Raw genomic sequence first — 10,685 nt, 5'->3', positions numbered from 1 at the left:
GCGGCGGGTCCCTCCCCCCTCCCTCCTCCTCCCCGCCGGGCTGACCCTCACCCAGGGCGGTGACCCCGCGGAGGGAGAGGAGGCCCCGCTCCTGCCAGGGGGGACCCGCACACAGCCGCCCGCCCTCCTGGGGGGCAGATGGGGTCGGATTCAGCCCCCACCCCCCACCCCCGGGCCAATGCGCGTCCCCTTCCCGGAGGGAGAAGTGGCTCCACCTCCAGCCCCAGGGTCCGCCCGAAGCCGGGAAGCTGAAGCTGCCGCAAGACTTGGTCGCTGCAAGGAGGGGTGCCAACTGGGCCATTTTGCCGGGCACCCCCCCCCCCAGCCCCACTAAGGGCTTGGCCACACTCACACACACTCACACACCCGGAGGGAGCCCATCGATCGTCCCCTCTCACCCGAGCCAGCACCTACAGGTGGGCCCCCAAGCACTGCTGCTCCCACACAGGAGCAAGGCCAGGCTGTGCCCCGGGGTCCTGCAGGAAGGGGGCGCGTGGCAGGTGAGCATCTCCTGAGGGGCGGCCTGCAGCCCTGTGTTCCCTCTCCAGCCGCCTTGTGTGACCGTGCCCTGACCCTTGACCCCCGCACCATGGCCACACCGAGCTTCAAGCCCAGTCAACGGTTCCGGTTGCCAGACTGGCACACCAACAGCCACCTGCTGGCCACCAACGCTGAGCGACAGCGACAGGCTTCGCACCAGATCCGCCAGGAGGCCCGGGTCCTCCGCAATGAGACCAGCAACCAGGTTGGAGGCCAGGGGCCGGGGGTTGGGGGGGGGTGGGGAGAAAGGCCCGCACCCCGCAGCACCCTCTTTATCCGGCTTTGTCTCTCCCAGACCATTTGGGACGAACATGACAACAGGACTCGGCTGGCAGAGAGGATCGACAGCGTCAACCGCTGGAAGGAGACGCTGGACAAGTGTCTGACGGATTTGGACGCGGAGATCGATGCCCTGACACAGGCAGGGAGTCCGGGTCGGAGACCCAGCCGCCAGCACCTTCCCGCCTCCCCCCTGCACGGGGACCTGGGGGGGCGCATCCATCGAGTCACTCCGGGGCCCTCTGCTAAGGCGGGGCTGGGCTGCTTCCCCGGGGATGGCCCCACCAGTGTCCCCAGCCCTCTCTTTTCTAGATGAAAGAATCCACAGAGCAAAACCTGCAGGCCAAGAACCTGCCTCTGGATGTCGCAGTCGAGTGCCTGACCTTGAGGGACAGTCGGCGCGACATTGATGTGGTGAAGGATCCGGTGGAGGAAGAGCTGCACAAAGAGGTGGAGGTCATTGATGCCACCAAGAAGGCCCTGCAGCAGAGGATTAGCCAGGCCTTCGAGAAGCTCTGGTAAGGGGCAGCCCTCGTGGCCGCGTTCACCTACATTTGAAGGCTGCTTGTCATTTTTTTCTTTTTTTTAAGATTTTCAAGTCTATTTATTTGAGAGAGAGAGAGAGTGTGCACGCGCAGGTGCAGGAGCAGGGGGAGGGGGCGAGCCGACTCCACGCTGAGCGAGGAGCCCGTCGGATCGGGACCCGAGTGAAATCGAGTCAGACTCCCAACCCCCTGCGCCCCGGGAGCCCCAGGCTGTGGGTCTCACCGGCGACACGTGTATCGTGGACAACAAGCAACTGGCTCTCAGGCTCCTCCTGACCCCGCTCTGCCCGGAGCCCAAACCCGATGGTGGCGCTTGTCCCACGGCCTGGTCGCCGGCTCAGAACGCTGCCCAGACCCTGCATTAGGCCGCCGTCGTCTGTTTGTGTTCCTTGGTTTATTTAGTTGTTCATGAGACACGGAGCGAGGCAGAGAGCCAGGCAGAGAGAGAAGCAGGCCTCTCGCGGGGAGCCCGCGGGGGACTCGATCCCGGGAGCCCGGGTCACGGCCTGCACTGAGGGCACAGGCCCCACCGCCCGGGCACCCCTGGGCCACCTGCCCCCGCCTGCCCCCACCTGCCACCTCCCCTGTGTCCCTTTCCGGGAGTGTGTCTGTGGGAGCGGGGCGAGCGCGGCTGCGTCCAGGGCTCCCGGCCGGGGGTGGTGTCCCCACGCTGCGTGCCGCCCCTGCGTCCCCAGCCTCCTGCAGGAAGCCCGCCAGCAGCTCAGCGCTGACCACCGGGACAAGGTGGAGACTCTGGACATCGACCGAGGCTGCCTGTCCCTCAGCCTCACGTCCCCCAACATCACCCTGAAGGTCGATCCCACCCGTGTCCCCGACGGGTAAGAAGCCTGGGGGCCGTGGCCGTGTCCTGCCGGCCTCCTGGGCCCTGACCGCGTCCCCCCGCCCCCCTGCAGCTCCTCCACTCTCCAGCAGTGGGACGGCTTCAGCCAGTTGAACAGGAGCCGGGCCGAGGCGGAGATGAAAGCAGCGGTGGAGCTGCGGGAGGCCATGGCCCTAACTATCGCCCAGGTGACTCCCGGGTCCCCCGTGGGCCCCCTGCCCCGGCGCGGGCCATTCCTGGGGTGGCCCCGGCTCACACCCTCCGCTGGGCCGCCCACCCCGTCCTCCAGACCAACAATGAGCTCGAAGCCCAGAGGGTGGCCACAGAATTCACCTTCAGGAAGCGGCTGCGGGAGATGGAGAGAGTGTACGGCGAGCTCAGGTGGCAGGAGAAGAACGTGAGCCCGGTCTGCCGAGTCCCCGGGCCGGGCCGGGCCGCCACGGCAGGGATGGGGGGGGCGGCGACCGGTGCCTCTGTCCCCGCAGACCTTGGAGGAGATCTCCGAGCTGCAGGAGGACATCCGGCACCTGGAGGACGATCTGCGCAGAAAGTTCCAGAACCTGAAGCTATGCCACACCCGGCTAGAGTCCCGGACTCGCCGGCCCAACGTGGAGCTGTGCCAGGACCAGGTGCGCGGGGACCCCCTGGCTCGCCGTCCTCAGGTCACTCCCCCTGCACCTGCTGCCGGCAGGAGCCCGGGTGCTGGGTGCTGGCGACTGCACTGACCCGGCCTCCCCACCCGGCCTCCAGGCTCAGCACGGCCTCACTGACGAGGTTCACCAGTTAGAGGCAACCATCGCTGCGCTCAAGCACAAGCTGGCGCAGGCCCAGTAAGTTGGGGGGTGGGTGGAGACCCTGCCCCGCGGGCTGCCTCCTGGCTCCCCCGGCCCCGACCTCGCGGCCCGCAGGGCTGATGGGACGCCGTGCCTCCTCCCCAGGGACGCCCTGGACGCGCTGCAGCGGCACCTGGCCAGGCTGCAGGCCGACCTCGCGTGCAAGGCCAGCTCCATGCTGCTGGACGCCAAGTGCATGGACACCCGCCGCAAGCTGGCCGCGCCGGCCGCGACGTTCGCGCCGCAGGTGGACACGTTCGCCCGCACCACGAACCGCACCTTGAGTCCGCTCAGAACCTGCCCACTGGAGACGGTCTAGTGCGGGGTGGGGGTGGGGTCGCATCTAATAAATGTGCCGCCTCCTGCGCGCGAGGAGCTGGGCGCTCCCCAACCTGATGGCTCCTCCTCCGTCCTCAGGGGCCCCGGGCTCGGGCAGCAGCGCCGCCCCTCAGCAGCTCTGCGCCCCTGGAGCTACTGGATGAGGCCGGGGGAGGGCGGCGCTGTGGGCGGGGGGAAGGGGGCGCTGCGGCTCCGGGCCGGGGGCGGCGCTGTGGAGCGGCGGCGGGGGGGGGGGGGGGGGGGCGGGGCAGCGCTGTGGCTCCGGGCCGGGGGGCGGTGCTGTGGGGCGGTGCTGCGCTGCGGCTCCGGGCCGGGGGGCGGCGCTGTGGGGTGGGGAGGCGCTGCGGCTCCGGGCCGGGGGGCGGCGCTGTGGGGCGGGAGGCGCTGCGGCTCAGGGCCGGGGGGCGGCGCTGTGGGGCGGGGAGGCGCTGCGGTTCCGGGCCGGGGGGCGGCGCTGTGGGGCGGGAGGCGCTGCGGCTCCGGGCCGGGGGGTGGCGCTGTGGGCGGGGAGGCGCTGCGGCTCCGGGCCGGGGGGCGGCGCTGTGGGGCGGGGAGGCGCTGCGGCTCCGGGCCGGGGGGCGGCGCTGTGGGGCGGGGAGGCGCTGCGGCTCCGGGCCGGGGGGTGGCGCTGTGGGCGGGGAGGCGCTGTGGCTCCGGGCCGGGGGGCGGCGCTGTGGGGCGGGGAGGCGCTGCGGCTCCGGGCCGGGGGGCGGCGCTGTGGGGCGGGAGGCGCTGCGGCTCAGGGCCGGGGGGCGGCGCTGTGGGGCGGGGAGGCGCTGCGGCTCCGGGCCGGGGGGCGGCGCTGTGGGGCGGGAGGCGCTGCGGCTCCGGGCCGGGGGGCGGCGCTGTGGGGCGGGAGGCGCTGCGGCTCCGGGCCGGGGGGTGGCGCTGTGGGGCGGCGGGGGCGGCGCCGTAGGGCGCGCCGGCCGCGCCGGAAGTGGCGACTGCTCGGCGCGGATGGCGGCGGCGGCGATGACGGCGGCGGGCTGCGCGGGGGCCGGGGCGGCCCGCTCCCTCTCCCGCTTCCGAGGCTGCCTGGCCGGCGCGCTGCTCGGGGACTGCGTGGGCTCCCTGTACGAGGCGCACGACACCGTCACCCTGACGTCAGTGCTGCGTCACGTCCAGAGCCTGGAGCCGGACCCGGGCTCGCCGGGGAGCGCGCGGACAGGTGGGCGGGGCCGGGCCACGTGGGGGCGGGGCGGGGCGGGGGCGGGGCTGAGACCGAGCCCCTCCAGCCCCGCGGGGTCCCCGGCCCGGCCTGGCAAGCCGGTCCTCGGAGCCCCGCGAGCGGCCCCCGGGCGTCCTTCTCCCGCCTGCCGCCGGGTCCGCCGTGTGCGCCGCTGCGCGTGGGGCCCAGGTGTCCCGAGTCAGCCCCGCCAGGCCGTCCTCCGCACGCGGCCTCCCCGCCCGAAGCTCTGCCGTGATTTTCCTTTACCCTCAGGATAAAGCCAAATTCCTTCATGCGTCACACCTGGCCGACCGACACCTGGCCCTCCGAGGCCCAGCTCTGCCCCCGTGGCCCTGCCGGCTCCCCTGCAGCGGCCTGCTCTAGCCCAACCCGCGCCTGTGCAGCGCTGTCCCCGTGCCTGCTGCTCCGCGGCGCAGCCAGGCGCTCAGCCAGGCGCTCGCCCAGGTGCGCTCAGCCAGGTGCTCACCCAGGTGCTCACCCAGGCGCTCACCCAGGTCTCGGTCTGCGGGGGTGGTTCTGCAGGTACCGCAGGAAGGAGGAGGGGCCGATGCTCAGAACCCGAGGAGCCGAAGGAGCTGGATCTGGGAAGGGTTGGGGAGGAGGGGGGGGGGGGGCCTGGGGATGCACAAAGCCGAGAGAAGGTGAAGGTGAGGCCCGGCCGCTGGTGTCCGCTGCAGGAGAGGGCCGGTCTGCATTCCGAAGGCCGTTTTCAGGAGGGTGTTGAAGCCCGGGGTGGGACTTCGGTGGGCCTCGGAGCTCCCGGAGAAGGGATGTGGTTGGCACGGTTTGGCCTGATGGGAAGAGAGACAGGAGCCTCGGTTGAGGGAAAAGTGGGGGCACGGTCTTTTAATTTCATCTTTGCTCTCACGTTGAGGGAAAAGTGTCTTAGGTTGATGGGTGATTTAGAACTTTGTAGACGCAAGTAGCGGGACACGCAGAACAAGCTAAGCGGAGAGAGACGGCAGTGACGACGGAACTGAAGTCCAGGTAGATGTGGCTTCAGGTGGAGCTGAATCCCAGGGCTCGAGCCACGTCCTCAAGCCCCAGCTTCTCTCCTTACTCAGATGCACGTTCCCTCGCCTCGGGCAGACCCTCCCTGGGGTGGCCCGAGCAGCTCCCAGGCCAGCGGAGGACGGTCCGTCCGCGGCAGCCCCGGCCAGAAATCCCAGATCGCCTGTCCTCAGCCTGGCCTGGCCCTCTGTCCACCCCCAAACACAGGAGGCCAGTGGATGTGACCCTCCCGCCCTAGTCACGGGCTGAGTATGGCCAAGGAATGGCTCCTGGGGGCAAAGAGTGCAGGGGCCAAAGAAGGGAGAATGGGTGCTACTTCACACGGGGAGAGGTTGAGGGCACAGGAGGCGGGAGAAAGGAAGAACCAAGTCCACCAGGGAGCTGGTGTGGGTGGGACTGGACGAGGGACTCCTGGGTCAAGGGGAGGCTGTGGATTAGAGGCCTGCCCACCTCTCTTCTAGAGAAGCCGGGATGGGGGCGGGGCCTGAGGAGGGCGCATGATGGGATGAGTTTAAATTTTTAAAAATGTAAAAAAAAAAAAATGATTTCAGTTAAAAAAATAAAAATCAAAAAAAGAAGCCAGGATGGGAGTCTCCCATGAGTGAAAGAGAAAAAGCAGGGAAGGGGGCTCGCAGTCCAGAGAGGAGGGGTGGGGCCTGCCAGGGGCTGCCGCCTCCTCTGCAGCGTCTCTTCCGTCAGTAAAGCCAAGTCCCAGCAGCCCTTGCCGGCCCACGGCCTCCTCGGGCGTCTTGGCTCAGCCCCGTTGCCATGTCGCAAGGCCCAGGGCAGCACCCCCAGGCACCCAGGAGCGGGCCGCGCAGCTGGTTCTGGGGACGCGGAGGGGAGTAGTGGGATCCGAGGGAGGTGAGGACGAAGGGGCCTGTCGGCAAAGGGCTCTGGATGCCGAGCAGTGGGGCTGGCCTAATCCTGAAAGCAGCTGACACCCAAGTTTGGAGCCGCAGAGTGAGATGTGGAAACCGCTAGTCTGCTTATAGGAAGAATTTTCTGGGGCACCTGGGGGGCTCAACGGTGGAGCATCTGCCTTCGGCCCAGGGTGTGACCCCAGGGTCCCGGGATCGAGTCCCGCATCGGGCTCCCCGCAGGGAGCCTGCTTCTCCCTCTACCTGTGTCCCTGCCTCTCTCTGTGTGTCTCTCATGAATAAATAAATACAATCTTTAGCAAAAAAAAAAAAGAATTTTCTGGCTGCGCGAAGAGGCTAGTGGGGGGTGGTGTGGTGCAGGAGGGCTAGGGTCACGCAGGCAGAGGGAGGCAGACTAGGTTCCTTCGGGAGCCAGCAGGTCCACGACCCGGAGTGGAGAGCCGCTGAAGCTCCCCAGGCCTGGAGCCCAGGAAGCGGGGTGCTGTGAAGGGCTGACGGCAGGCATCCCGGAGGAGGTAAAGAAAAGCAGGGGACCGGGGCGCCTGGGCAGCTCAGCCAGTGGAGCAGGGACTCGATCTTGGGGTCGTGGGGTCACACCCCACTCTGCGTGTAGAGCTTACTTTTAAAAAAGATGGACAAAGAGCAGGAGGCCAAGGCCGCTGCCTGGAAGCCCTGCAGTGTGGTCTCACGCTCGCCGCCTCCCCCTTTCCCCGCAGAAGTCTTGTACTACACGGACGACACGGCCATGGCCCGGGCCCTCGTGCAGTCCCTGCTGGCCAAGGAGGCCTTCGACGAGGTGGACATGGCTCACAGGTGAGGGCGCCCGTCGGGGGGGCGGGGGGCAGAGCAGGGGCAGTGCGTGCTGGGACCCCCTCCCTCCGCAGGACACTGATGCCCTCGGGGCTGCCGGGACAGGCCCCTGGGATCCCCGAACCCCCTGTCCCGACGGGCACCCTTTCCACCACGCTCCTGGCTCCCGGCTCCCCCAGGTTTGCTCAGGAGTACAAGAAAGAGCCCGACCGCGGTTACGGCGCCGGGGTCATTACCGTCTTCAAGAAGCTGCTGAGCCCCAAGTGCCGCGACGTTTTTGAGCCCGCCCGGGCCCAGTTCAATGGGAAGGGCTCCTACGGCAACGGGGGCGCCATGCGGGTGGCCGGCATCTCCCTGGCCTATAGCAGCGTCCAGGATGTGCAGAAGGTAGGCCGGGCAGGCTGGCCTCTGGCTCCCACCTCCCCGCCGCCCCCTCCCCCTCGTCCCCCGCCTGCAGCCCGGCTTCTGTGACAGCACATCTCTGCCCCCACTGCCTCTGCCCTAGTTTGCCCGGCTGTCGGCTCAGCTGACCCACGCCTCCTCCCTGGGCTACAACGGCGCCATCCTGCAGGCCCTGGCTGTGCACCTGGCTTTGCAGGGGGAGTCGTCAAGTGAGCACTTCCTCGAGCAGCTCCTGGGCCACATGGAAGAGCTAGAGAGTGACGCGCAGTCCGTCTCGGATGCCAGGGAGTGAGCATGTGGGATGGAGCAAGCTGGGTGTCCGCGGGAGGCCTGCAGCATGGGGTCCTCGGGCATTGCCCCCAGCCGGAACCTTCCCTTTTGTCACTGCAGACCCTTAGGAGGGGTGGGAGGAGCCCCCTGGCCTTGACTCCGCCCCGAGGCCCTTAGGGCAGCAGCAGATGAGAGGGCTCAGGCCTAGCCCTCCCGGCTTCTTGTCAGGACAGCTGTGCTGGCCGCCAGCCTGATCCCATCCCCCCTGCACCCCATCTCTGCGTTCCCCCTGCTGCCTCCGACCTCGCTGACTCCTCACCCCTGACTCACAGGCTGGGCATGGAGGAGCGTCCCTACTCCAGCCGCCTGAAGAAGATTGGCGCTCTTCTAGAGCAGGACTCGGTGACCAGGGAGGAGGTGGTGTCTGAGCTAGGTGGGTGGCCCTCCCCCCGTCATCCTCCGGGCTCGTCCTGGGCTGGGGGACACGCGGGAGCCCAGAGGGTACCCGTTCCCTCATTTCTTGCCCGAGGCTGTTGTGACCAGAGCCAGCCCGTGCAGCCCCCGGCAGGGCTGTGGGCACAGCGCCTCCGCGCCCGCCGTCGCTCCTGGGCCTTACGGGTGAATGTCCCCGGGGATGGCCACGGGCCACGAGTTCTGGCAGCAGGTGCTGGTACCTGTGCTGGGTTCTGGACACCATACAGGCGCCCTGCCCATGGCCTGTTTCACCCCCACACACGCCCTGAGTCTCTGCCTTTGTTCCTCCCTGCCCAAGGAATCCAATCCCAGAAACCGGAATCTTAGCCACGAGGGAACTTTCCTGGTCCCACGCTAAGGAGGGACAGCCAGGATTTGAACCTGGGTAGTCTGACTCTAGAGCCTGTGGTCTCCGTCACAGCCTACTGCCTTGGGGCGTGGCCAGAAGCAGCCTGGGGACTTAGGGGGCGGGAGAGTGCGGGGTCCCCATACGGTGGCTTCCCCACAGGCAACGGCATTGCTGCCTTCGAATCTGTGCCCACCGCCATCTACTGCTTCCTGCGCTGCATGGAGCCTGACCCCGAGATCCCCTCTGCCTTCAACAGCCTCCAGAGGACTCTCATCTATTCCATCTCACTCGGGGGGGACACCGACACCATAGCCACCATGGCCGGGGCCATTGCTGGTGCCTACTATGGGATGGAGCAGGTGCCAGAGAGCTGGCAGCAAAGCTGTGAGGGCTACGAGGAGACTGACGTCCTGGCCCAGAACCTGCACCGCCTCTTCCAGAAGAGTCCGTGAGGGCCACAGCAGCCGGGGCTCCGCCGTGCCCAGCAGGCCCGCCTCCCACTCAGATCGGGGACACTGAGGTCCTGGCAGGGCCCCTTGCAGTGCGGGCGGAGCTCGGTCCTGGCCCTAGGGCCGGGGCTGGACCGCGAGTGGAGGATTGCTGCCTCCCTGGCGCAGGGTCGGGGTTCAGTGCTGAGCCTGGGGCCCACCCGGTTGCTCGGTGGACAGACGGATCAGGACGGAGTGGTTGTGGAAGGGAGCCTGCGGCGTTACCTGGCTCACGTGGGGGCGGTGATGGGCAGAGGCACCGTCTCTTCCTGGCGAGACGCGGCCACCTTGCCAGAAGCACGTCTTTGGGCAGAGCCCCCGTGCAGTTGGGTTTCGGGGTCCGGGAGGCCGGCACCTGCACCTGGCGGACCTCCGGACGCACCTGGCCCGGGGCCAGCAGGGGCTGTCACCAGCCGAGGTCACAGCAATAAATGGTGACTCCGCCACTGCTGCCTGTTTCTCCTCTGCCCTGAACAGACACCCCTCCCCCTGCCCCAGCGCACACCTAGGCCTTCTTGAACCCGGTACCTCCACCCTCTCCTGCGAGCCAGGAACACAGGCCGGGCGTCGTGGCCCGGCAGGGCAGAGCCGGCTTGGGGCTGCTTCCTGGGGAGGTCGTCGCAGGTGGCCCAGCTGGCAGGATGAGCCTCGCGTCCCTGCTCTCGGGGGTGGACTTCTTCGTAGGGTGCTCCCCAAATAGGCCCCGGGCCCGGGTTCAGGGCCCTGGTCTCACCTGACTGCCCGCCCTTGGGTGAGGAGGTGAGGCGGGTGCATAGCGTCGGTGCCCTGCGTGGGCTGGCGGCGTGCGGCGCTCATGTGCTTCGTTCTGTGTCCTGGGCCCCAGGCAGGCCTTGGCCTGAAAGGAAGTATTGCAGCGATTCGTCCGAAGCCAGGAACGCCGAAGAGGAGGAGGCCCGTCCTCTCCACTTAATCCTCCGGCCACCTGGCGGCCTCCACGGAGAGGGAGGCCCACGCGGCCCCGCAGCACGCCTGATGGGCGCGCTGTGCTGCCGCCGGCCTGCCGGCTGGGCCAAAGCTGGGCTTCCAGGCCCGGGCTCTGCTCTCCGTGGCTGTGGGCTGGCGCACTCGCCCGGCCGGCACCCCCACTCCCGCCGTGCGCATCCCCCCTCCCGGTCACAGACGCAGGATTTCATTCATAATTTGTATCAAGTGTTGAAACTTGCTCCCGGGCCCCTGAGCCCGCCGTCCTGCCCCACTGCCCGAGAGCCAGCCAGAATGTTCGGCGGGAGCGTGAACCACCCCCAGCTCCAGTCACCACCTCGCTTCGGTTGCATCATGCCTGTTGGCATTCACTCGGAGCTCCCCTGACACGCTGGTGACAGGACCCTGGCGAGAGACGCATGCTCCCTGAGAGGAGCGCCAAGCCAGAGCCCGGAGGCCCTGGGCCCCAGCCCAGCTCCAGGCCCGCACGGC

The 10,685-nt window shown here is 68.4% G+C and overlaps 2 protein-coding genes across 2 annotated transcripts; both read left to right on the top strand.

Annotated features, from left to right (window-relative positions):
- TEKT2 (tektin 2) lies at window positions 1-3,431 on the top strand. The gene is made up of 10 exons (XM_077844770.1): window positions 1-416; window positions 549-745; window positions 836-961; window positions 1,132-1,337; window positions 2,060-2,203; window positions 2,279-2,393; window positions 2,495-2,602; window positions 2,691-2,834; window positions 2,956-3,035; window positions 3,144-3,431. The coding sequence occupies exons 2-10, from the start codon at window positions 590-592 to the stop codon at window positions 3,355-3,357; spliced, it is 1,293 nt and encodes a 430-aa protein (XP_077700896.1). The 5' UTR covers window positions 1-416; window positions 549-589; the 3' UTR covers window positions 3,358-3,431.
- An 878-nt stretch (window positions 3,432-4,309) lies between these two features.
- ADPRS (ADP-ribosylserine hydrolase) lies at window positions 4,310-9,697 on the top strand. The gene is made up of 6 exons (XM_077844769.1): window positions 4,310-4,545; window positions 7,175-7,271; window positions 7,448-7,655; window positions 7,774-7,958; window positions 8,273-8,373; window positions 8,923-9,697. Exons 1-6 carry the CDS (start codon window positions 4,335-4,337, stop codon window positions 9,213-9,215), a joined length of 1,095 nt encoding a protein of 364 aa, XP_077700895.1. The 5' UTR covers window positions 4,310-4,334; the 3' UTR covers window positions 9,216-9,697.
- Window positions 9,698-10,685: the final 988 nt, after the last annotated feature.

The sequence above is a fragment of the Canis aureus genome, chromosome 13 (genome assembly GCF_053574225.1).
Source record: "Canis aureus isolate CA01 chromosome 13, VMU_Caureus_v.1.0, whole genome shotgun sequence".
Classification (NCBI taxonomy): domain Eukaryota; kingdom Metazoa; phylum Chordata; class Mammalia; order Carnivora; family Canidae; genus Canis; species Canis aureus.
Note: the sequence above shows the minus strand (reverse complement) of the source record. Positions and strands in the feature narration are given on the sequence as shown.

Coding starts and splice junctions, on each gene's coding strand:
- ADPRS (XM_077844769.1), top strand. CDS start 4,335: ATGGCGGCGGCGGCGATGACGGCGGCGGGCTGCGCGGGGGCCGGGGCG. Junction 4,546..7,174: donor GCCGGGGAGCGCGCGGACAG/GTGGGCGGGGCC, acceptor CTTTCCCCGCAG/AAGTCTTGTACTACACGGAC. Junction 7,959..8,272: donor TCCGTCTCGGATGCCAGGGA/GTGAGCATGTGG, acceptor CCTGACTCACAG/GCTGGGCATGGAGGAGCGTC.
- TEKT2 (XM_077844770.1), top strand. CDS start 590: ATGGCCACACCGAGCTTCAAGCCCAGTCAACGGTTCCGGTTGCCAGAC. Junction 2,394..2,494: donor TGGCCCTAACTATCGCCCAG/GTGACTCCCGGG, acceptor CCCGTCCTCCAG/ACCAACAATGAGCTCGAAGC. Junction 2,835..2,955: donor TGGAGCTGTGCCAGGACCAG/GTGCGCGGGGAC, acceptor CCCGGCCTCCAG/GCTCAGCACGGCCTCACTGA.